This window comes from Ursus arctos, unplaced genomic scaffold (genome assembly GCF_023065955.2).
Source record: "Ursus arctos isolate Adak ecotype North America unplaced genomic scaffold, UrsArc2.0 scaffold_29, whole genome shotgun sequence".
Classification (NCBI taxonomy): domain Eukaryota; kingdom Metazoa; phylum Chordata; class Mammalia; order Carnivora; family Ursidae; genus Ursus; species Ursus arctos.
The window spans coordinates 28,776,547-28,799,276 of record NW_026622974.1 but is presented as its reverse complement, the minus strand read 5'-3'; the positions used below and the strand labels follow the sequence as shown (position 1 = coordinate 28,799,276).

General features: G+C 36.1%; 1 protein-coding gene across 3 annotated transcripts in view; it reads left to right on the top strand.

Moving 5' to 3' along the window:
* The window catches only part of COL12A1 (collagen type XII alpha 1 chain), a 114,602-nt gene that overhangs the window by 6,834 nt on the left and 85,038 nt on the right, over positions 1–22,730 (top strand). For 2 of the 3 annotated variants that reach the window (XM_057304041.1, XM_057304042.1), the window contains exons 3-13: positions 2,919–3,035; positions 4,886–5,029; positions 5,462–5,521; positions 7,955–8,218; positions 8,393–8,557; positions 9,229–9,402; positions 11,545–11,835; positions 12,035–12,637; positions 13,773–14,045; positions 17,495–17,767; positions 19,438–19,710. The exons of the other annotated variant lie outside the window; for it this stretch is intronic. In XM_057304041.1, the coding sequence (XP_057160024.1) occupies positions 2,919–3,035; positions 4,886–5,029; positions 5,462–5,521; positions 7,955–8,218; positions 8,393–8,557; positions 9,229–9,402; positions 11,545–11,835; positions 12,035–12,637; positions 13,773–14,045; positions 17,495–17,767; positions 19,438–19,710 (2,637 nt within the window). The remainder of the gene's footprint in view (positions 1–2,918; positions 3,036–4,885; positions 5,030–5,461; positions 5,522–7,954; positions 8,219–8,392; positions 8,558–9,228; positions 9,403–11,544; positions 11,836–12,034; positions 12,638–13,772; positions 14,046–17,494; positions 17,768–19,437; positions 19,711–22,730) is intronic. 3 annotated transcript variants of the gene reach the window in all.

Below are 22,730 nucleotides of genomic sequence, written 5' to 3'. Positions count from 1 at the left end.
TTTCTAAAGTTAGTCATTCACTCAACTATTTCTCTTTGAAAGAAAGAGAATGCTCTGGAGTCTGACTATAGGATCAAAGTTTTGCTGCTTATTAGCTGTGTTACTCTGAATTTCACTGACTCATTGTGAAACAGGGATAACAGGGCACCTTATGCTGGATTGTTATGAGAAGAAAAAGAGACAATATACAAAGTGACTCGTACTCTGCCTATTGTATAGTAGACACTCAGAAAATGCTAGCTATAATCATCATTCCTAAAAAGCCAATTTATGTAACAAAAATATCACCAGAATGTAGTTTTCCTAGCATAGCTTATTGATAAGGAAAAGCACTATTCCTAAATGGGAGATCAAAACTACTAGAGTTATGAGCACTTAAAATTTTAGTCTTTTCATTATCGGTATTCAGGTTTTTTGAGTATATATCTGATTGCTATATTATTTATTTATAATTTGAAATCTATTTCTCTTGGTTCAGATTCTCATTGTATGCAACTATGGCTCTCTGCAGTCATAATCCATTGTAGATAGCTCGTAATTGAAATATTCTGGCATCTGCATTGTCTCAGGGAACATAGACACTGCTTGTGACAATGCAATGGCAGTTGTGAATTATTTTTATGCAAAAGAAAAGATTTTCAAAATTAATGCAAATATGTTTTGCGTTGGTTCAAGTTGACCTGGGTCCATACTCACACCTTCCTTGTTATCTTTTTTTTTTGAAACAAATAAGCAAAAATGTATAAATGGAGTGGCAAGCCTGAAAGGTTTCACATGTGATGAAAGTAGCAGGAAGAAAAGTGGAGTGGGCTCTCTCTTGTACACATGCTAGTTGGCCGTTCTTTCCTTCTTTTGATTCCCAAGTACCACATCTGAGTTTCTATGAACACCTTAAAATCCTCTGTTAAAGACTTTTCCCAACAGTCAATTTTTCAGTTTTTCTGGAATCCTGGTCATTTGGAAATCAACAAGGTGGGCCGCTGCTGCCCTTCAGCAGTTTTAACCTAATGTCTGCTGCTTCAGGTCAATTTCCTTGCAAGGTTGGTGGTACTGTTTTTCCATGTACTGATTTTATTTTTAAAAGCATGCTCAGGCCGGTTGTGTCTGCCTTTGCATTAAATTTGTCCTGAGCCATTGCTACTGGAACAATATTTTATAATGATATTCTTAATACCTCTTGTTCTATTAACATTTGTTGCATGCTTGTTATACTAAGTGATGACTCCAGTTAAACCTTGCAATATGATTACAGACAGCAGAATGTTGAATAATTAAGCTATGCATGTAGATTAATAGTCTAATCTCACTGCCTGTGTATGGATGGTAAGAAAATAACATTCATTCCACTGCTAGTATATCCAATGAAAATAAAAAGCCATCTCCTACAGTGGGAAGCAGCAGTTTATCAAAGCAAATGTTTGCTTAATTTGTTTTATTTCCATTAAAACGTGCTATTAATATTACATAAATCCCTAACCCCAGTTAAATTCTGTGACTCATGTCTCAAAGCTACTACTGTATTTCAATTGACCTCTATGAAAATCTAAAAGGAGATTGTAATCCCTCAAAAGAGATGCAAAGAATCTGACTCACAAGGAATACTTTTAGACTTAAATACTTTCAGAAGAGGATGGCTGAAAGTCATCTTACTTTGTTGACCTACTTCAAGAATAGTAATTTATAATGCATTGACCATGCACTGACAGTGAGTCAGTACAATGCTGCATGATGAGGCATGAACATTGCAGAGAGAATATCATTATAAAATATTTCTGAAACGTCTTTGTGTAATGACTATTGTACATGGAGGCTTTCGTTCATTGTGGGAAACTAAAAACAAGTCAACATTTCATTGACACATGCATGAAGCTGTATAGTTTTGTATGTAAACTATTTCTTTCTGTACTTTTCAATTATTCCTGTCATTGACTTCTCCAAGTTTTTATGCACAGTCATGTCTTCAGATCCCTGATTCTTCTTCACTGTTTTCTTTAAGTTCTGTAAATAAATGTCCATAAATATATGGTTTGATGTTGTCTTTTCATAATTAACCATCGTTTTGTAAAGGACCATACTGGCATTTTAATCTAAAATGCCACTTCTAGTATGGAGTATACCTGCTGCAAAGGGAAATAACAGTGTTGGTTTACACCCTGCAAACATACAGCATATTGGTGTAAACAGGCCGAATATTAGTTTTATAAACATCTGTATATATACTTTTATTAACCTCCCTTATTACTATTTTTGAATATTTGTCCATGTGAATGTGAATATACATTTAAATGTATATTTCCTTGTGCAACATAACAGTGCTAAATTTCCCATGACTCCTCCCCTTCATTAAATTTCATCTCTGCACAGATTGAGATTTATCAAACAAAATTAATGAGACAATGATGCAGAGAATGAACCAAAACCAACTTTCATTCTTTTCCATATTATGGGAAAAAAGTACTATATCAATGTTCTAAATTAACTTCTATGGTCATAAGCAGGTTGTGATTTGGCATGCTTATTCAAAATGCTCTCAGCATGTATTGAGATCCCTTTAATTGTTATGTGAATTGTTTGCATATGTGGTTATTATCTGTGATTTCATTGTACTTGTATGTACTTGTATCCAAATATGTTTCTATTATGCTTGATTTTGCTGGCCATTCTTGGATGACCTAGCAACTCAAGAATCAAAAGTGTTTTGTGCTGTCTTCTGTAATATGTATACTCTCTGATGTTTTGTCATAGCTTGTCAGCTTTTAATTTTATTCTTATCCAACAAGATATCTTCTATATTTGTTGGAAACAAATTTATGCAAAGACAATTTTAGTAAGCTTTGCTGGACACAATTCTTTATTGATTAAATTGACCATTTTGTGACATTGGAAAATGTAATTGATATCAACTCTCTCTTTTGCAGTTGACCCACCTTCAGACTTGAATTTTAAAATAATAGATGAAAATACTGTTCATATGTCATGGGCAAGACCAGCTGATCCAATTGTGGGTTACAGAATAACAGTGGACCCTACAACAGGTAAGTTTTGAGATGTTGGGGTTTAAAACAAAGACATCATAGATGATAAAATCCAGTCTTCTCCCCTCCTCGCATTTCAATATGAGAAAGCTGAAATTGAGAAAACCTTAGGACTTTAGCCAATGTCACCAGGTATTTGGTGAACTCAGGTCTCCGGATTTCCAACCTAGTACTCACTATTATATTTTTGTAATGTTGAGCTTTATTAAAATGGTTCACTGTGCTAAGCTGCTGTTATTAAAAGTGGACTTTTTTTTTTTTTTGCTTGATCAGAATATTGCTGGTAATCTTTGATTTTATAAAAAAGAATTCTCACTTCCTGATAGTCTTCTTGAGTTTGTCTTTTTAATATTTAATGTGTCAAGTGATGAAGTGAGTTGTTATGCCTTACCCAGTGTCCTACACAGTTCAGTACTCAGGAAACGTTATTCTGGAATAATGGTGAGCTGCTATGATGGAAGACAAGAATTTACTTTAGCTGGGGGGATTCCCACAGATCCTAGGCTGAGAGTCTTTGAAAAACAAAAAACACCTTGTTTTGGTTGTTTTCAGGAGTTATTTTACAGTGTTTATGATGTTGCCCAAGTGTGGAGAACTAATCCCTGTTGATTAACTTTTAGTTTTAACATGGAATGGGAAAATAACCATTTCCACTAGCACTGGCCAGGTGGTAGGAAGAAGTCTTATCTGGCCGATAGTAGAGAAGGATGATGTCAACATAATTTATCACTACAGCTGTGTTTAAATATTTATGGCCTCTAAAAATACTAGTGATTTAAAATGCTAATTTCTCAAGGAATTAGGAAAAAAATTTTTTTAGTAGGATCTGGGAACTTAAGGGGTCAAGAATTTACTTTTTCTTCTTTGAATCTTTTCTCCCCAAATGCACTTTCAGTTAATGCATTCATTTATTCCAAAGCAAAAATCTGTTGAAAAACAGTTCTATCAGTTTCCATGTGTTAGAAATTACTGACTCCTATACTCACCAAACTGGCACTGAGACCCCCCAACCCAGTAGAACCCTGGTGTCTTGTCCGGCGAGGGCCCTGGTTGGTTCTGCATGCTCCACACTTAAACCAGGAGTGTTTCTCAGGGTTCTATTATACTACCCATTACTTTTCTTGATTATTTCTGTTTTGATGAAAATTTAATATAATTAAAAATCCTAGCAGGCACTTAGTCCCTAGGAACTAATGCTTCCCGATTGAATTAAGAATGAATATAATCTGGAAGGGAGTACATAATTGTCAATATATAAGTATAAACCCGGTACACTGTATTTTGAAATGTTTGCTATCTAGTTAAGTCAATTCAGGAGACTATGGTTATCCATTAATGTATGCAACCATTTGAGGATGGAGAATGCATTGCTTCCACACAGACTGCTTTCTACTGCAGCTTGATTTTAACCTATAGTGTTTGCTGTTCTTGAGTTGATTTTCATCCCCTATTTGCCTTTCTTCACTCTCCTCCAGCACATAATTTAAAATTAAATGATTTTCTGTTTTCTGTCTCATTTATGAAATAATTTTATTACTACCATTCACCTTCGGAAACAATGGGAGATTTTGGTTTGATATTCTGGGGTATCTTTATTCCAGAGGAATCCTTGAGTCCTCAAACAGATATTGAATATGATTATCATAAGTAAAGCCTATGCCAGTCCATTTGTAGAATTTCAAAGTTTTGGTTTCAGAAGATAGAAGAAGATAGTGTTTGGATGTTCTGAAAAAATGTATATATATTTAATTTCTTAGATTTTGAGTATATCTGGAAATTACATTATATTGTGTCATGTTATATGTGAAAGATATTTTATTGCATTCATATTTTCCTTTCTATATTTCCAGATGGGCCCACTAAAGAATTTACCCTTGCAGCTAGTACCACTGAAACTTTATTATCAGACCTTATACCTGAAATAGAGTATGTGGTGACAATCACTTCATATGATGAAGTAGAAGAAAGTGTACCAGTTATAGGACAATTAACAAGTAAGGACACATATAAAGTACCTTTATGCTTTTTATTTTGCAGAAGATTTCTCCAGCTCTCAGATTTAATCTGTTATGCAGTTACTTTATATCACTATTAACTATTCTTCTATGATATTAGTCATTTGTGGATGTTAATAATTCATTCTCGATTTATAATCCTGGTCTTGGGAAGCAGCAGGAATGTTATGAGTGAAAACTATTAAAACATTAAACTTTGCCAGGCAACAATGTCCGTGTCTCTTGAAATATATCTAAAATCTCACTAAAAATAATTTGTGTGCAAGGCATTGCTTATTTGGCAGTATTCTCTGAGCATCTGGGCATGTATCATACATTTGAAAGACAGTGGTAGAAAACAATATACTTATATTTTTTTAAGGAAGTATTTGTAGGGGTTCATTTCTTTGTAATAATCCGGTTTTGACTCAGTTCAAACAGGTGGTCCCACAAAGCCAGGTGAGAAGAAACCTGGAAAACCAGAGATACAAAGTAAGTATTTCCCTTAATATTTTTGTTTGGATTTATAGAAGTCCCAAATGTAATATAAAGGAGATGTTCCAACTATATGCATACTTTGATTTTATTCCCATATTAATTTCTATTGGTGTTATCTAGAAGAAATCAGACAATATAATAGTAATATATGACTCAACAGTTATACTACCTACCTTCTGAATTTCTAGTCAATTTTTCATTCTATTTACTAAATTTATTCATTTTACTGGGAGTAAACTGTGAATTGGTGTGTATCCACATTTTTTTTTTTTTGCAGGATTTTGGCAGTAGGTGAGAAACAGAGCTCACCACTAGATTTAACTTATTTCTCAAAGACAAATCAATAGTAATAGGAATATATGAGGAATATAAAGCTAGAACACCAGAGAGATGCCCTCCTTGTGTTTGAAGAATTTCTTGCCATGAGAATATATTTCCAAACCTCTGGATATGTTATGCTCACCTCTAGGGTATTTCCATGCCTTTCACTGATGGCAGTGTCACCATTTCCAGTGTCTGTGTAAGACATCTCTGGTAACATGTGGGTCTTTCTTAACATATCTAAAGCATAATCACATTTTCCAGAGATTATGTTGGGGAGCTGGTGTCTGGGACTCAGGGGGTAAGAGATGGGAGTAGAGTCTTAAGCAGTTTGAAACAACTTCCCTGGTCATTCTGATACATTCTTGTACCACCTCTATTATTATTTCACCCCCACGAAGAATCATGGAGGCAAATTAGAAAAGAAAAAGGCACGAAAAACACTGTTTACAGTGTTTATAATATACAAGTGGGAGCCCAACCCCAAACAAAATAAGATACACAGTGATCCTTGGTACACTTATAACCAAACAAAAGGAATTTTATTCAGTCTAGGTTTGGCAATTTCTAGCCTCCTTTGTCTTCTATTGCTTTGCCTGACTTACTGGGATGGACCCTTATAGGGGTCTCTTGGACTTCTAATTTGCCACCTTATAAAGGTTGGATTTATGACCCACGAGGACAATAAAAGGATTTGAATACAAAGGCCCCTTTATCTGGAATTTTTCCCTACAAATGCCTGTTTGTCATTCTTTCTGGTGTCTAATAATCTGAAATGAACTTTGTAGTATGCAGTTATAATGCTAATATTTTCCCTGAACCATCGATATTTATGGTTCAAAGCATTATACCAAGTATTGACTATTCAATAGACTTAAATGGACCCATTAAATGGTGTGCAAAAATTATTTCGGCATGCAGTTTGTATTTAACTTGCAAAAGTTTCTAGGACCCTTTCCTTCGCTTCCTAGCCAAGTATTTCTTTTATTATCCACCATCTGACTCCAAGGACAAACCATCTTCAGAAAATTCACTTAGTGTTGCCTTTCGAATACAGATTTTCATGAAAATCAGCCTGTTTTCCTTCTGACTGCAGAGAAAAGGAAAGATGTGGTGTTCATTTATAAAAGCCAATCATTGCATTTCAGTAACTTAAAGATATAATGTGCCTTTTTTTACTTTTGAATTGAAGTGTTTTTCTACTCTTTGTTTTGTAAAAGTAGGTTTTAGATGTCAAATTTGAATACACCAATAATTAGGACAATAGATATTTTGGCTGTCTTGTATCATATTTATGCTTCTTTTTTACATCTTTTTTTTTTTTTTAAAGATTTTATTTATTTATTTGAGAGAGAGAGTAAGAGAGCATGAAATGGGGGGGGGCAGTTGGGGAGGGTCAGAGAGAGAGGGAGAAGCAGCAGACTCCCTGCTCAACAGGGAGCCCGACCCAGAGCTCCATCCTGGGACTCTGGGATCATGACCTGAGCCAAAGGCAGACACTTAACTGACTGAGCCACCCAGGTGCCCCTATGCTTCTTTTTACTTCTCTTAGACTCTATTAACCCTCTAGACTAACTCACTGTAAACTTTAGACAATTACATTTTAAAATGCAGGAGAATTTTAAAGGACTTTCTCTTTTCTTCCACTTAACTACATCTGCTTGAATAGGACAGCAATTATTTTGTATTTACTGCTAAATACCAAGGAATGAAGACACTGTTCATTTTGTATGTCTCCCAGATGTTTTGTGTAGTTTGTACTCAGAGAAAAGAGGAAAAGGATGTCGTTTATATAAATAGGTTGATAGCATGAAAACTGCGGTCACATGCTCTTGGAGAGTAGGTCATGTATCTATTTATCTCTTCTTACACAATGTCATATATAGCAATTTAGAGCCATATAGTTCCATAAATGCATCTTAGTGAAGGCACTGAAAATGCGTCTGTGTTTATTAATAAAATGTTATATTCTTTTGTGCATGTCAGTTGTGGGTGAAGAACAATGTGAATATGTTCTAATGAACAAAATGATTTAAGTTTTTCAATGTTCGTTTGTATTCGTTAAGGATGGATAGATCGTTTAAAAATATAACAAATGTATTTCAGAATGCTCTGTCAGTGCCTGGACTGATCTAGTGTTCCTCGTGGATGGCTCATGGAGTGTGGGAAGAAATAATTTTAAGTACATTTTAGACTTTATTGGTGCTCTTGTGTCTGCTTTTGACATTGGAGAAGAGAAGACAAGGGTTGGAGTTGTTCAGTACAGCTCTGATACCAGGACGGAATTTAACTTAAATCAGTACTACCAAAGGGATGAGCTTCTTGCTGCAATTAAAAAAATTCCTTACAAAGGTGGCAACACAATGACAGGTATGTTTTACAAGTTTTGTTATTGTTGAAAATAAATGAAATACCTGTTTGAGGAAGAAATTAAACATCGCACAATTTTCACATGTTAAATAATTTTGAAATTAATCACATGGTTTTTGATTTGGTAAAATTGTGTGGTAAGGAGTGAATGAACATGTTCCTTTTTCACTTCAGGGGATGCCATTGATTACTTAATTAAAAATACTTTCACGGAATCTGCTGGAGCGAGAGTTGGCTTTCCTAAGGTGGCAATTATTATTACGGATGGCAAATCCCAGGATGAAGTGGAAATTCCAGCAAGAGAGCTTCGAAATATAGGGGTTGAAGTTTTCTCCTTGGGTAGGTCACGTTTGGCTGAGTATTTTCACTTTAGACCTACCTCGATACTTAATGCTTACCAAGAGGAAAGGTAGGATTCCTTAAGGAAGGATGCTATTAGAAGTGTTTAGTGCATTTTATAGTGTAGTGTAAAACCATGTCATCTTTGAGTAAAAATTCTGCTTATGTATTTTTCTCATATAACTCCCTTAGCCTATGCGTTGTGAGGTGGTATTCATATTTTTTGCCAGCCCTCTACTTTTCAAAGAATGCTGGCCCAATGATTCTAATGAAGGTCCTCCTTGTATTATCATTAAGTGCTTTTTTTTATGTGTTTCCTATATTATGTAATACTTGAAGAATTTGGAGGGTTCCAGCTCATTCAGGACTCTGGAAGAAAAAAGTATTATCTTTACAGATGGCAGGGACAAATGATGGCATGGTTGGGATGAGAGCCCGCTCTGTTTTATCAACCATTCATTTTCCTTTTTGGGGGGTCACTTTCTGTGAAATTATAAAATGCCTTTGTCATTTGAACAGTTGCACATTCGTTATGAAGCAAAGCAATTCTGGTTTATGACCAAAGAAGGATTTACAAATGTCTTTATTTTTGAAGGACTGAGAAAGCAAAGAACTTCCCTAATCCAGCACACTTTTCTTTTCAATATATCCTTGTCCTTTTGTTTTTGAAGGCATTAAAGCTGCAGATGCAAAAGAACTCAAACAAATCGCCTCTACACCTTCATTAAACCACGTTTTCAACGTGGCCAATTTTGATGCAATTGTGGATATTCAGAATGAGATCATCTCCCAGGTGTGCTCCGGTGTTGATGAACAACTTGGTGAATTGGTTAGCGGAGAAGAAGGTGAGTGAATTGTTCAGGGATCCCCTGTGCTAACCTTTTCCATTATTTGATAGCACTTATAGCTTTATGGTATTCTAAAAGTAGGCACGCTTACTCAAACACATCTTCCAGTGATTTTCCAATTGTATACTCCATTATATTGTTTTTCAGTAACTTGGCTTGTTGATATCATTTGCATTGTTCCCGCTCCCCCAGTGGAACATGAAGTAAAATATTCATATCATTATAAAGTTTTTCAAAATCTTTTTTGGACAACTTTGACTTGCTCTTTTTCTCTGAGACCATTTTGCGCATGTTGAGTGTCCATAATTATTCTCTCCAGGTACTTGCTTTAATGATCTTAACCTCCAATGTAAGCGTGGACAGGCTGGGAAGACATGTATTTTAGCATTCAGCAACATCAACTAATGAGAACACAGTTTCTGTTAAATGGTGAAACAAAAGGGTTTTCTATCATCATTCTCTGCATGTTTTCAAAGCTTTTAAGAATATTTCAAAGATCAGTTTGATCCTTCCACATCTGGAAAATCTTCCCATTTTTATCAGTTATTGCTTCTAAATACATGGGAGAAAGAAAAGACATTTCAGAAGACATTTCATCAACATCCTTTTGGACATTCAAAAGTCACAATTTCCATGATTGTTCTCCTCTTAGCCTGAGAATTGACAAGTGATTAAAGATAAGTTCTAAATAGCTACGTCTTCAGTCATATAAACTCTTTAATCTCCAAACCCCAAGTATTTTGGCAATGTTCGCTGGCTCTGATTCTGTTTCAGAACCCCTTCTCATTACCTCATGGGCTCCAAGCCTTTTACTTTGTTTTACTGCCTAATGTCTGATTCTTTTGCTCTGTGTGAATACAAAATTGACTCCTTCACCTCACTTTCCCCTGATTAACCTCTCTTTACTTAGTCTTTTAAGCATTCTAATGTTGACCTGTCTCTCTGGGGTGCATGTGTGAGGATAGACCAAATGTCCATCCTGCCACTGTTTGAACTCGGCTTGTATGAGGCGTGGGGCTGTATTACAGGTGTTCACCCCGTTCCTTGGGGCCTCTCTTTCTTCCTGGCATAGCCAGTGACTTGTTTTCCCTGTACTGTCTCTGAATTACTCAGAAGTTTTAGCCAGACATCCAGTTGGCACATCTGTTGCTTCCCCCCAGCCCCCACTACTCGTCACTTTTTAGATATCATTTTTATGCACTCCATATAACTGACTGCCTTTTTAAGGAGGCTGTGAGCAAACTTGTGCCTGTTTGATTATCCACTTCTTGCAGGATCAGATTAAAAAAAAATGGAACTATATTCTGGGAAGTTGATTCCACCAACAAATATAAAAGTGTGAAAACTTGATCTGAAGTATCTTAAAAAACTTTGTTATCTGTTAAGTACATGACTATGTTCTATGTTGCGTAAGGATAGAAATGTTTTAGATGATATTACCTTGTTACTATACATGTTATAAAACACCGAGTCACTCTTGGTGGTATTATGAACATAGATGAGCGTTTTTTCTTGGCTTGAAATAAATGAGAATAAAATTGTCTAAAATTATAAGAACTGTCACTTAAGAGCTGCTGAATCCTTTATCTTTCTTTATGTACTATAAAGTGTCTTTTAAAGATTATATTTTAGTTTTTATAATATCAATACAAGAGAAAAAGAATTGAGTAAGTCATTGATTTAACAAGCATTTATCAAGTGCCTAAAGACAACAAGTAAAATACCAAAACCAGAATAAAAATCTTGGTCCCAGAGAATTAAGCATCAAATGTCTTATTATTAATTTCTTCCAATGACTTTCTTTTCTCCTAATTTTCTCAGCTCCCTGACTAAAAATCTGGCACTGAGTCTCTTTTGGTTTTGGATGGGTACAGGTGAAAGCGGAGAGTTGGGATTAGACAGCTTTTCTTGACTAATGCATGATTAATTTGGATAAGGAGAAGTGACCAAACCTAAGGGTTGCATCTCATTGTTTTTTTTTTTTTCAAGTTTATTTATTTATTTAAATAATCTCTACACCCAACATGGGGCTTGAACTCATGACCCCAGGATCAAGAGTCATATGCTCCTCCAACTGAGCCAGCCAGGCACCCCCACATCTCACTGTTTTTAATCACTGTTCTGCTTGTTACTTTGTAGTTATTGAACCTCCTTCAAATCTGGTTGCCACGGAAGTCTCATCAAAATACATTAAGCTAAGTTGGAGTCCATCTCCTAGCCCAGTGACTGGCTATAAAGTCCTTCTTACACCAATGACTGTTGGAAGCCGACAGCACGCTCTCAGTGTGGGACCGCAGACCACCATGCTCAGTGTTCGTGACCTTTCAGCAGACACAGAATACCAGATCAGTGTTTCTGCCATGAAGGGACTGACATCCAGTGAACCCATTTCAATAATGGAGAAGACTCAGCCAATGAAAGTTCAAGTGGGTAAGTGAATAGGTCTATCATTGGGTTTGGTATATGTGATAGTCCATTTGACAGTATGTCTTACTGGTTCAGGTTTAGTTTTAAAATATTTGCAACAATTTTCTTTAAAATAAGTGTGCTTATTAAGAAAACCAGATAACTATATTTAACGATTAATTTATACTTGTTGAACTCTAATGGGCTTTTTTTCTTTTTACAGAATGCTCACGTGGTGTGGATATAAAGGCCGATATCGTATTTCTGGTTGATGGTTCCTATAGCATTGGGATTGCAAACTTTGTTAAAGTTAGAGCCTTTCTGGAAGTTCTCGTAAAAAGTTTTGAGATTTCACCAAATAGGGTACAGATAAGTCTTGTCCAGTACAGCCGGGATCCTCATACTGAGTTCACTTTGAAAAAATTCACCAAAGTTGAAGATATAATTGAAGCAATAAACACCTTCCCCTACAGAGGAGGATCTACAAACACTGGGAAAGCGATGACTTATGTCAGAGAGAAAATATTTGTGCCTAGCAAGGGTTCAAGAGGCAACGTACCAAAGGTCATGATTCTTATCACTGATGGGAAATCTTCAGATGCTTTCAGAGATCCTGCTATAAAACTAAGGAATTCGGATGTGGAAATCTTTGCAGTTGGTGTGAAGGATGCTGTTCGCTCGGAATTAGAAGCTATTGCCTCGCCTCCTGCTGAGACCCACGTGTTCACAGTGGAAGATTTTGATGCTTTTCAGAGAATATCTTTTGAACTCACACAGTCTATCTGCCTTAGAATTGAACAAGAATTGGCAGCTATAAAGAAAAAAGGTTAGCAGACGTCAAGTCAAAATTGCCTCTTCATGAACAAAGCATTTTTGGTTCTAAAATTGTAGATAATATGCTTCTCCGATTCTTTTTACATCCAGGAAAAAGTAACTTTCCTGTCTGATAGAAATATATTGAGCTTAGTTTATTTAGCTCTGAGATATGACTTTTTCCTGGGTACGGATCATATATTTTGGTGAAAAAGCTATTTACCCTGAATCATGAGATGTTTTTGCTCCTAGATCCTTAAGAAGGGGCACCAACTTTATCACACCTATTTGTCATATTGAATTCAACAACCTCTAGTTGAGTGTCTACTAGGTGATGAGAACATAATCCTAGACCTTTGAATTCTTCTTACGTGTTCCCTGCCCTGGACCAATTTTGGGCATCGTTCCTCCAAGCTGTAATTCCTTATCCTCGTTTTTTCATTTGTTCAAATTATATTTGTCAACATTCAGTTAAAAGTCCCATCTCTTTCATCAAGCCCTCCTTAACTGTTAAGTGCTTAACACTTAAGTGCTGTAACACTTACTGTCACTTCCAGTCATCCGGGGTTCTTAGGTACCACTCTGTTTTGTTAATAATGTCACACTCTCCTGTCTTTCCAACTTGATTGTATGTTCCTTGAGAACAGTAGTGTGCCTTAAACATTGGCTCTTCCTATGATTTAGTTTAATGAATATTCTTTTGTTAGGAAGAGTTCCTTAATCATTCCTTTGAAATATCTGTCTACCACCAAAAGTTAATATCTGATTGCCAAGAATTAATGGAAAAATATAGCTGGGTTCATTTTAGGTCTGTTACTGTTTCAATATTCCAGTTGTGGGCAGGACCATTCCATTACTGCTGTTGGTTTAGAAACCCAATTCAAATTAAATTTTAGTTAATCTTTTAAACAGTGTAGCTTAGTATTGCGAACGGTCAAGATAAATGATTAAGGCCTCCCGGTAGGGCTGTAAATGAGAGGCCTTCTCTCAGTGGTCATGTGTGGAATATTTACTCAGTACATTTGTCTCAGTGACTATTCCCTCAATGAACATAAGCCATTTCAGAAACATAGTCATCAGGTCCATTTTTGCTTTATAGATCTAAACATTTTAAAATGTGTCCTTTTTTTTTTTTTTTTTTTAAATAGCATATGTGCCTCCAAAGGATCTTAGGTTTTCTGAGACGACTTCTTACAGTTTCAAAGTTAACTGGTCTCCCGCTGGAGAAAATGTTTTTTCGTACCATATCACCTACAAGGACGCTACAGGGGATGATGAGGTCACAGTGGTGGAGCCAGCGTCAAGCACCAGCGTCATTCTCAATAACCTGAAGCCAGAGACCCTGTACTTAGTCAACGTGACTGCAGAGTACGAGGATGGCTTCAGTGTTCCCTTATCGGGAGAGGAGACCACTGTGGAAGGTGAGATGGGGTTTCTGACCCTGTTTTCCAAAAACTAGCAATTTATTTTAGAACCAAGTTATAGTTTGAAATAACCATCTCCTCTATGGAGATGGTGAAGGCCTTTGTTAAGAGTCAGCATATATAAAGTACAGCTATTCATACATCTCTTTAAAAAGTAAAAAAACTTTATTAAAAAGCCCCTAGCTTTATTTTGATGAATTTGAGGTTAAGAGGTATAGAGAACTGTTAATAATTATGGAATTAACTCTTGAAATACTGCTTACCCAGATTTTTCTGTCCCATATTTCAGTAGTGTTATGTTCAAATACTTCTGAATTTTGTTGATTTTATCTGTGGATGTGATGGCAAATATATCACCAGATATTTTTTCTTTTTAAAAATTGTGGTAAAATACACATAACATAAATTACCATTTTAACGATTTTAAGTATACATTTCAGCGGCATTTAGTACATTCATATTATTATGCTACCATTACCACCATCCGTCTCCAGAACTTTTTTCATCTCGCAAAACTGAATCTCTGTACTCATTAAAAAATAACTCTTGATTTCCACCCCTCCCTGCTGCCCCACTGCCCCTGGAAACCACCATTCTATTTTCTGTTTCTATCAATTTAACTACTCTATGTACCTCATTGGAGTGGAATTATACAGCATTCGACCTTTTGTTTTCTGGCTTATTTCACTTAGCATAATGTCCTCAAAGTTCATCCATGTTATAGCATGCATCAGAAGTTCCTTTCTTCTTATGGCTGAAAGATATCCCATTATATGTGTATACCACACTTTGATTATTCACTCACCCACGGACGGACACTCAGGATGCTTCCACCTTTTAGTTATTGTAAATAATGATGCTGAGAACATGAGTATACAAAATTTACCAAATGTTTTAAGCATTATTTGTTTAGATATGTCCTCTTGACTGTATAGAATTGAGTACTTTCTGATACATTTCATTATATTCGACATTTAAAGGATACCAAGGAACCTGGTTACGAGAAGACTAAGACTAGGCAATTACTTGTCAATAGTAAAAGGCATGTCAATTGTTCTCTATTTTTATTGGGAATAGGTGAAGAAGCTCAAACAGATGCATGAGGAAATTAAGATAGTTCCAAAGAAGTATTTGCCAGCAGGGATGGCATATATTGGCATATCTTGCTGATAAAAGCTAGAGAATCTTTTTTCTCTCGAAGATTTTTAAAATAAGATTGATCTTTTCTTTTTGTGCATGGTTTAGGTATATTTCTACCCGAAGGCCAGCAAATAAAATAATGGCCTAAGTTGACTTCTTTTCTTATGATTTTTGTGTAATCTAGAAGTCCATGCTTAGATATTTCTGATTTTTTCTTTCTTTTTTAGGATTTATTTATTTATTTGAGAGAGAGTGAGTAGAATGGGGCAGAGGTAGAGAATCTTTTAAGCAGACTCCCTGCTGAGCGCAGAGCCCAATGTGGGGCTTGATCTCAAGATCCATGAGGTCATGACCTGAGCCAAAATCAAGATTTGGACGTTTAACCAACTGAACCATCCAGGCCCCTCAATATTTCTGAATTTCTGATGATTTCTCTGTAATGCCAAATTGTTGCTTGATGAGCCCCTGGCCCTTTTCCTTTAGCACTTTGGGATGGGGATGGGGATGGGAATATGTCTCAAGAAGAAATTTAAGTCCAGAGGGCTTTTGAGTAGAGCCAACTGCATTCATATATGCTCTAGTTTTTGCTCATTGGGCTTCAACAACAGCATTTGGTAATACATTTCCCGTCCTATTGTCTGAGTGAAATCTGAGATTTAAATGTTCTTTAGACAATAAGGAAGTTTCCAATTTCAGTACCTTTGTTAGGCTCCCAATTATTTACCGTCAACGTATGTGTCAGGTGCTGTGATAATTGTTTTCCATGGATTATCTCATTTAACCACTTCAATTTTCCTAGAAACAGTCTTTTTTTTTTTTTCTTTTACTCTTGGGCAATCTAAGGTTCAAAATTACATATTCAGCTTCAAAGCTAGTAGAGGAGTTCCCCTTGATCCTCAGCTTCACTTTCCATGGTTTCAGTTGCCCACGGTCAACCACAGTCCAGAAACAGATAATTTTCCTTCTGACTACTGTTAGAAGGTCAATAGTAGCCTAACGCTATGTCATGACGCCTACGTCATTCACCTCACTTTATCTTATCACATAGGCATTTTATCACCTCACATCATCACAAGAGGGGTGAGTACGGCACAATAAGATAGGATGAGAGAGAGACCATATTCGTGTAATTTTTCTTACAATTTATTGCTTTAATTACTTTATTATTAGGTATTATTGTTAATCTCTTAATGTGCCTAATTTATTAATTAAGCTTCATCAAATGTATGTATAAGAAAAACATAGTATATATAAGGTTCAGTACTATTCATGGTTTCAGGCATCCTCTGGACATTTTAGAATATAACCCCTCAGATAAGAGGGGGGGTGGGGAGCTACTATATTCAAATTCATCAGTTTATCTGCCTCATTTGTTCTGGCTATTTATTCTTTTTCCTTGCCATCTAAAATGAGTCATGGGTGTAAGTCCGCCAACTGTTCTTGCTTTTCTTAGGGGATACACTTTCTCCCTGAAGTGATCTACTGATGTGTTGGCTATTCAGATAAACTTCTAATTTCATGTGAGATAAATGCAGATGTATTGCACTGTGCTTTCACTCCAGTGAACTGAGAAGACAATAACCTTTAGTTCATCTTTCCTGAATGTGTGGTCCAAACGGACAATTTGCCCCTTAAATGAATTAGTAATGTTCACTAACTATAAAGGCAAATGATGTTCTCCTTTAGGCTTAATGAAAATCCCATTTAAGATTGTGAGTCTATGGACATTACCCACATTGCAATTTGACTTCAAGATTTAGATCCAGCTAGCATTCATTAAGTACAATGTGTTTGGTCCAATACATGTATGGGTCTAATTATTCTCTAAGTCAAACGATAATACAGATAAAAAAGTTAGCTGTGGAACTGACTGGATAAGACAGTCCATTCAACTGGGTAAATATGGTAGAACTGGGTGTTAGGTATTTTCCTACTTTTCTGAGAAAATCTAGTTAGAGGGAAAGCCTTGGCTACCTATATTTCAAGAAATGAAGTATTTTTATTCTTGAATATTATGTCAATATGAATTTACCATTTAACAGAGTATTTATGATTTTAAAACTTTACTATTAGGTACCTCTTTATTTGATTACAAAGTTAACAGTACTTAGTTTCTCTCTGTATATTGTAGAGTATTTGTTGTTTCAGCATCTAGTTAATATCTGGCTAAATGAATGCTGTAATCAGGTTGTTTGACAAAAAGCTGCTTTTGGATTTGTTTAGAGAAATGCTACAGTTTAGTGATCAAAAGCTTAGTTTTGCATTTTTTTATGTAAAATAAACTTTTTTTAAAAAACAAATTTCAGTAAAAGGAGCACCTCGAAACCTAAAGGTGACAGATGAAACTACAGACAGCTTTAAAATCACCTGGACTCAAGCTCCAGGGAGAGTTTTAAGGTACCGAATTATATATAAACCAGTTGCTGGTGGAGAAAGCAAAGAAGTTACTACCCCTGCCAATCAGAGGAGGATAACGCTTGAGAACCTGACTCCAGACACAAAATACGAAGTATCTGTAATTCCTGAATATTTCTCAGGACCTGGCTCTCCGTTGACGGGAAATGCAGCAACTGAAGAAGGTAGAGGAAATATGCTGACCATATGGTAACAACCCAAACCTTAGACCTCAAGGGATCCTGTAGGCAGCTACCCAGACACTACAGGCCATGAGTCACTGTCTCAATTATCTGAGTATCTTGGACTGTAACCTTTTAGATTTGAGTTACTCAAAGTTTTGACTTACTTATGACAGCATTTATTTGTGTCAATAAAATTATCGTATGGCCTAAATATTCTTTCAAAAAATAATATTATTATTAAATATTCCAATATAAATTGAAGGATGACTATGGATTAAAAATTAAACTGCTATGTACCATTGAGACAGATTAGATATTACCTCTTCAGGAAGATTTTTAAATATTAACCAGTTTTTATTTAAATGGCATGGTTAGACTCCCAGGATAGATTCTGATATATGTTGCAAATAGTTAATGTTTAATATTTATTTCATTGAGAAAAATTAAGGCATTTCTAATTTTCATTTTATTCCCTATCTTTAAAGTTAAAAATAATAATAACAACAACATATAAGCAATAATGAACTGTTATTGAGGACTTATTTGTGTCAGGTTCTGTGCAAAGAGCTTTTCATATATTATCTCATTTAATCCATGCATAGAGTCAATGGAATTGTTAATATTATTATCCTTTTTTATAAGGAAATCAAGGCTAAAGATACTAAATAGTAACTTGAGTCATGCTGCTGATAAGCAGTGAATCTGAGGCAGACACTCATAAGGAATACCCACCCCAGCTCGGCCTGCATCACTACTTCCCTCCCAGGGGAACCTAGCTAAACAGCCTTTCCTGTGGAGACCCTTTCTTTTTCCATCTGCTTTCTTCCTCCTCTCTGCCCTTAGGGAAATCGTTACCTTCTTTTTTCTCTTTCTAGTTGGGGATCTAGGGCCCTTTGTGCCGGGTACATAAAAAGACCCAGTGACTCTTCATCTTTCTAGAGTAAAAGTGGCTAGCTGTTGTGTGCCCAGTGGAGAGTGTCTGGGCTATCTCCAAGGGTTGGGTGACTTGCAACCTTCAGAGATGACATGACCACTCCACCAGAAAAGTCATGAAATGCTAAAAATCGTAGTTGTAAAGGGTTAGGTAGCCCCTGAGTTTTACCCAAGGCAAGGCCTCCCTTGGGCTGTTTCCTCTCTTTTTTTCTAGGGATAGCATTTGGTCATTTATTATTTTTATCACATCAGTGTATTTCCTGGCCATTACATTTAGAAGTTCATAGCATTATGCCAATAAATCTTTTTTACTGAGGCTTTCTTGGAGGCGTTGAAACCTACATTGTGATACCAATCAACATATTTACAATTTGTAGCTCTTTGTTCCACTTTCAGAGAAAAGATTGTAGTTTTTAATGTCAAAGATAGTAACACAAAAGATACTAACCTGTCTAAACACAAGAGAGGAATTGGATGATTTTTGCTTTGTTTCTATTAACACATAAGTCCCAGTTTAGAAATGTTGAGGCTCTGTTGGCTTGTCAACAGTTACAATTGCTGCAGTATCTCTCAGCATAGAAATTTGATGCAGCTTGCGCGCGCGCGCACGCGCACGCACGCGCACGCACACGCACACACGCAGACACACGCACACACGCAGACACAAAGCAATAAAGTGTTTTTGAAGTCATTTTATTAAATAATGAATTTCAATGTTGTTGTTTTTTTTAATGAAGTTAGAGGGAACCCAAGAGACTTAAGAGTTTCTGATCCTACAACATCAACTATGAAATTATCTTGGACCGGGGCACCGGGGAAAGTGAAACAGTATCTCGTCACATACGTCCCAGCGGCAGGGGGTGAAACTCAAGAGGTCACTGTGAGAGGACATACGACCAGTACTGTGCTGAGAGGATTAAACGAAGGGACACAGTACTCCTTATCGGTGACGGCCTTGTATGCATCTGGGGCCGGAGATGCCCTTCATGGTGAAGGAACGACACTCGAAGGTAATTACTGTCTTGTTTTATAGAAATCCCTGAGTTGATTTGTGATTGCATTTAGGAAGCTGAAAATGTTTGCAGAGAATCAAATCTAGAAATGTGCTATCCTTTCTCTTAAAAGGAATTTGTATTGAAAAGTAAGCAGCTACAAAACTGCGTCTTATTCAGAGATGTAGAATGTAAGCAACTGTAAAAAATTAAATTTGATCAGGAAGAGGTATACTGGGGAGCTGAGTGCATAAGAAGGCCATAGAACTATGTTCCTAATGCCATGGGCTGGGTAAGTGGAGAATAGGAGTGTGACAGTTGGAGTAAGAAGCGACCTTGGGAAACACGTGTGGAAGAAAAGGATTTGGGTTGCCCACGTAAACACAGCGGTTTCCATCACTTAGGAGCAGACAGGAACACTTTGCTGACTCTGAGGTTCTTCTCATTCACCATGCATAAAACCATTTAGCTTGAGAAATGTGAGGATCCATGTTTCTGCTTTGTTTGTTTGCTAAATGACCTTAACATTCAGTTCTGTGTTAGAAGTTTGAAGTTCGTGCAGTATTTAGCAAGAACCGCCAAGACTGGGGCTATGTCCTTTGTCCTCCAGACTTAATTGTCAGAGGGCTTCATATTTCTTAGAATCTTTGGAAATATAATGGCAGCTTCCATTTAACTCACTGCAACTACAAAGTAAGTTGTGTAAGAGAGAGAAAGCCACAATAAGAATGTTGTGATATTAAAAAAAAGTATCAGTGATGGTTACGATAATATGTCAGTACTGTAGTTGGGGGCCTAAATGGGAAATCAGGATTGATTCCTTCTTGTTATCACCATCTTTTATATGACCTATTTAACATATTTATAGGAAGAAAATGAATCTGAAGTATCTTTTGTGATGTGAAGTCACAGTGAGTTTAGGTAAAATGTCTGTCAAATTTGGAGGATCCTGGAGTTTGGAGGTTTGTAGATGTTGTAATTAATAGGGACAAGGCCCACAGGAGGCAGTTTCATTAAAACTACAAGATTAGTCAAGAATTAAAAACAAATAGCCAAAAAATATTTTAATCAATTCTATCTCTGACAGTAATCAAGAGTTTAATTCTAATAGTCCATGACATTTATTTTTAAAAGAGGACTTAAATGAAAGATTAAATACCAGTGTGTAAAATACTGATTACTAGAAGACTCCTGGTTTAACTACTTAGCCATGTGACCTTGCAATGGCTCCTTAACTCCTCCGAGCCTCAGTTTACCCATCTATAAAGAGGGGATGATCATTTCTTCCCCTGCATCCCAGATTTACTGTGGAGATCAAATGGGACACTGTAAGTGAAACTTTCTGGGAACTGTAAAATACTATACGTATATAAAAATTCATCAGGAGGAAATGACATTCACTTTAGAATTGATATCTAAAAATATGGCTTTTGTAAGTATTTCAGAGATATTGATTAGCTACACTAAAGTTTTGAAAATAATGAGAGGTGGAAATGGAAATTGCCTTAATTACAGACACCTAATCCAAACAGTAAAGCATGTGATCTTTGTATCTGGAGAAACATCCAGAATTTCTGACAAGTTTGTTCTTCTGTTTTGACCTTTTGAAGTTCTCTTTCTCTTGTGCTTCCCAAAGGCTTTCAACATAGATTGTTTATAGGATTTTTTTAAGGATAAACTTTTGAGCTTTTGTTTTTTCTGGAATAATTGTAGATTATTCATGTTTGTGAAAATTTCTCCCTTGTAAGGAATATCTTGGAAATATTTTAATAGTTTTGCTATTTCTTGTACCTGTTAACCTTCCAATATTCTTCTGCATTTTCTTACTTTAAAAAATATATTCATAGTCAGAATTTTCTTGGGGTTAAAAAATTAGGCATTTTTGCTAAGAATGATATATTAATCTTTAGAAAACAAAACACACATTTTAATTTAACAGTAAACACATTCTAATAGGCTTTGATTTCTCTGGGCCAGGTGTATGGCTAAACTGTTTCTAATTTTATAGTTTTGTACAAGTAGTATAGAAAATCTACCAGCTTGTATGCATGTGTGAGTGTGTGTCCGTCGTGCATGCGCACACACACACGCACACACACACACACACACATTTGATCAGAAATTACCTCCAAGGGCGATACATGGGGAGTAAAATTAATCTTAAAAATTACTGTTCTTCACTTCCTGAGACGGAGGGAAGTGAGATGATTAACTATAGTTAATTGATAACTAAGTGGTAATAACACATTTTTTCCCCATTTACACCAAAGCTCTTTACTACATAAAATGCTGTCAGCCTGATTTTATGAACATATTTATCCCATCGCATTATGTGTGGTAAACTTGACAAATATGTGAAAGCATAGTTGTGACTAAATTAAAATAGTAGAAGATTTTTGCCCCTGGTTATTCCATTTCATTTTATTGTATTAACTCAGCCAAATCCACATACCATATACAGGAATAGGATATGATGGTAAATGCAGGGAATGGAAAGCCAGAAACAGAGCCAAGCAACTGCTTTTGAGGGCTGCTGTTTTTCTAATCTGTTTTTCTCTTGGGAGAGAAGGTGGTAAGAGCAGACCTTGAAGGAATGTTTCTTCCATCCAGAGGCATGGCTCAGGTGGCAGGCGCATTGTGTAGGTTGAAAATTTTATAGATAGCCTCAGGTGCATTCTATTCAAATCAAAAAATATTAAAAAAATATTTAGTGTGGTCTGCAACCGTCCCTAACTTGAATCTGTTTCCTAGTTTGTTGAAATGTAGCCAATGATCAGAAAATTCCCCTGTCCCTGGAAGAGAGATTTATTAGCATTGGCATGGAGGAAGTTGATGGTTTGCGCTAGTACTGTATGAAATAGAATCACAAAGACAGTGCTTATTACTATTTCAGATCCAAACTTTAGAGGAATCTGAGCACAAACTATTAGGTTTGATTTATTTTGTCCCCCCCTCGCCCAGTTGTTGTTGTCAAAATAGATTTAACGTAATTACTAAAGGACGGTTGTACATGTAAGTGTACTTTAGGTCGTGATAGA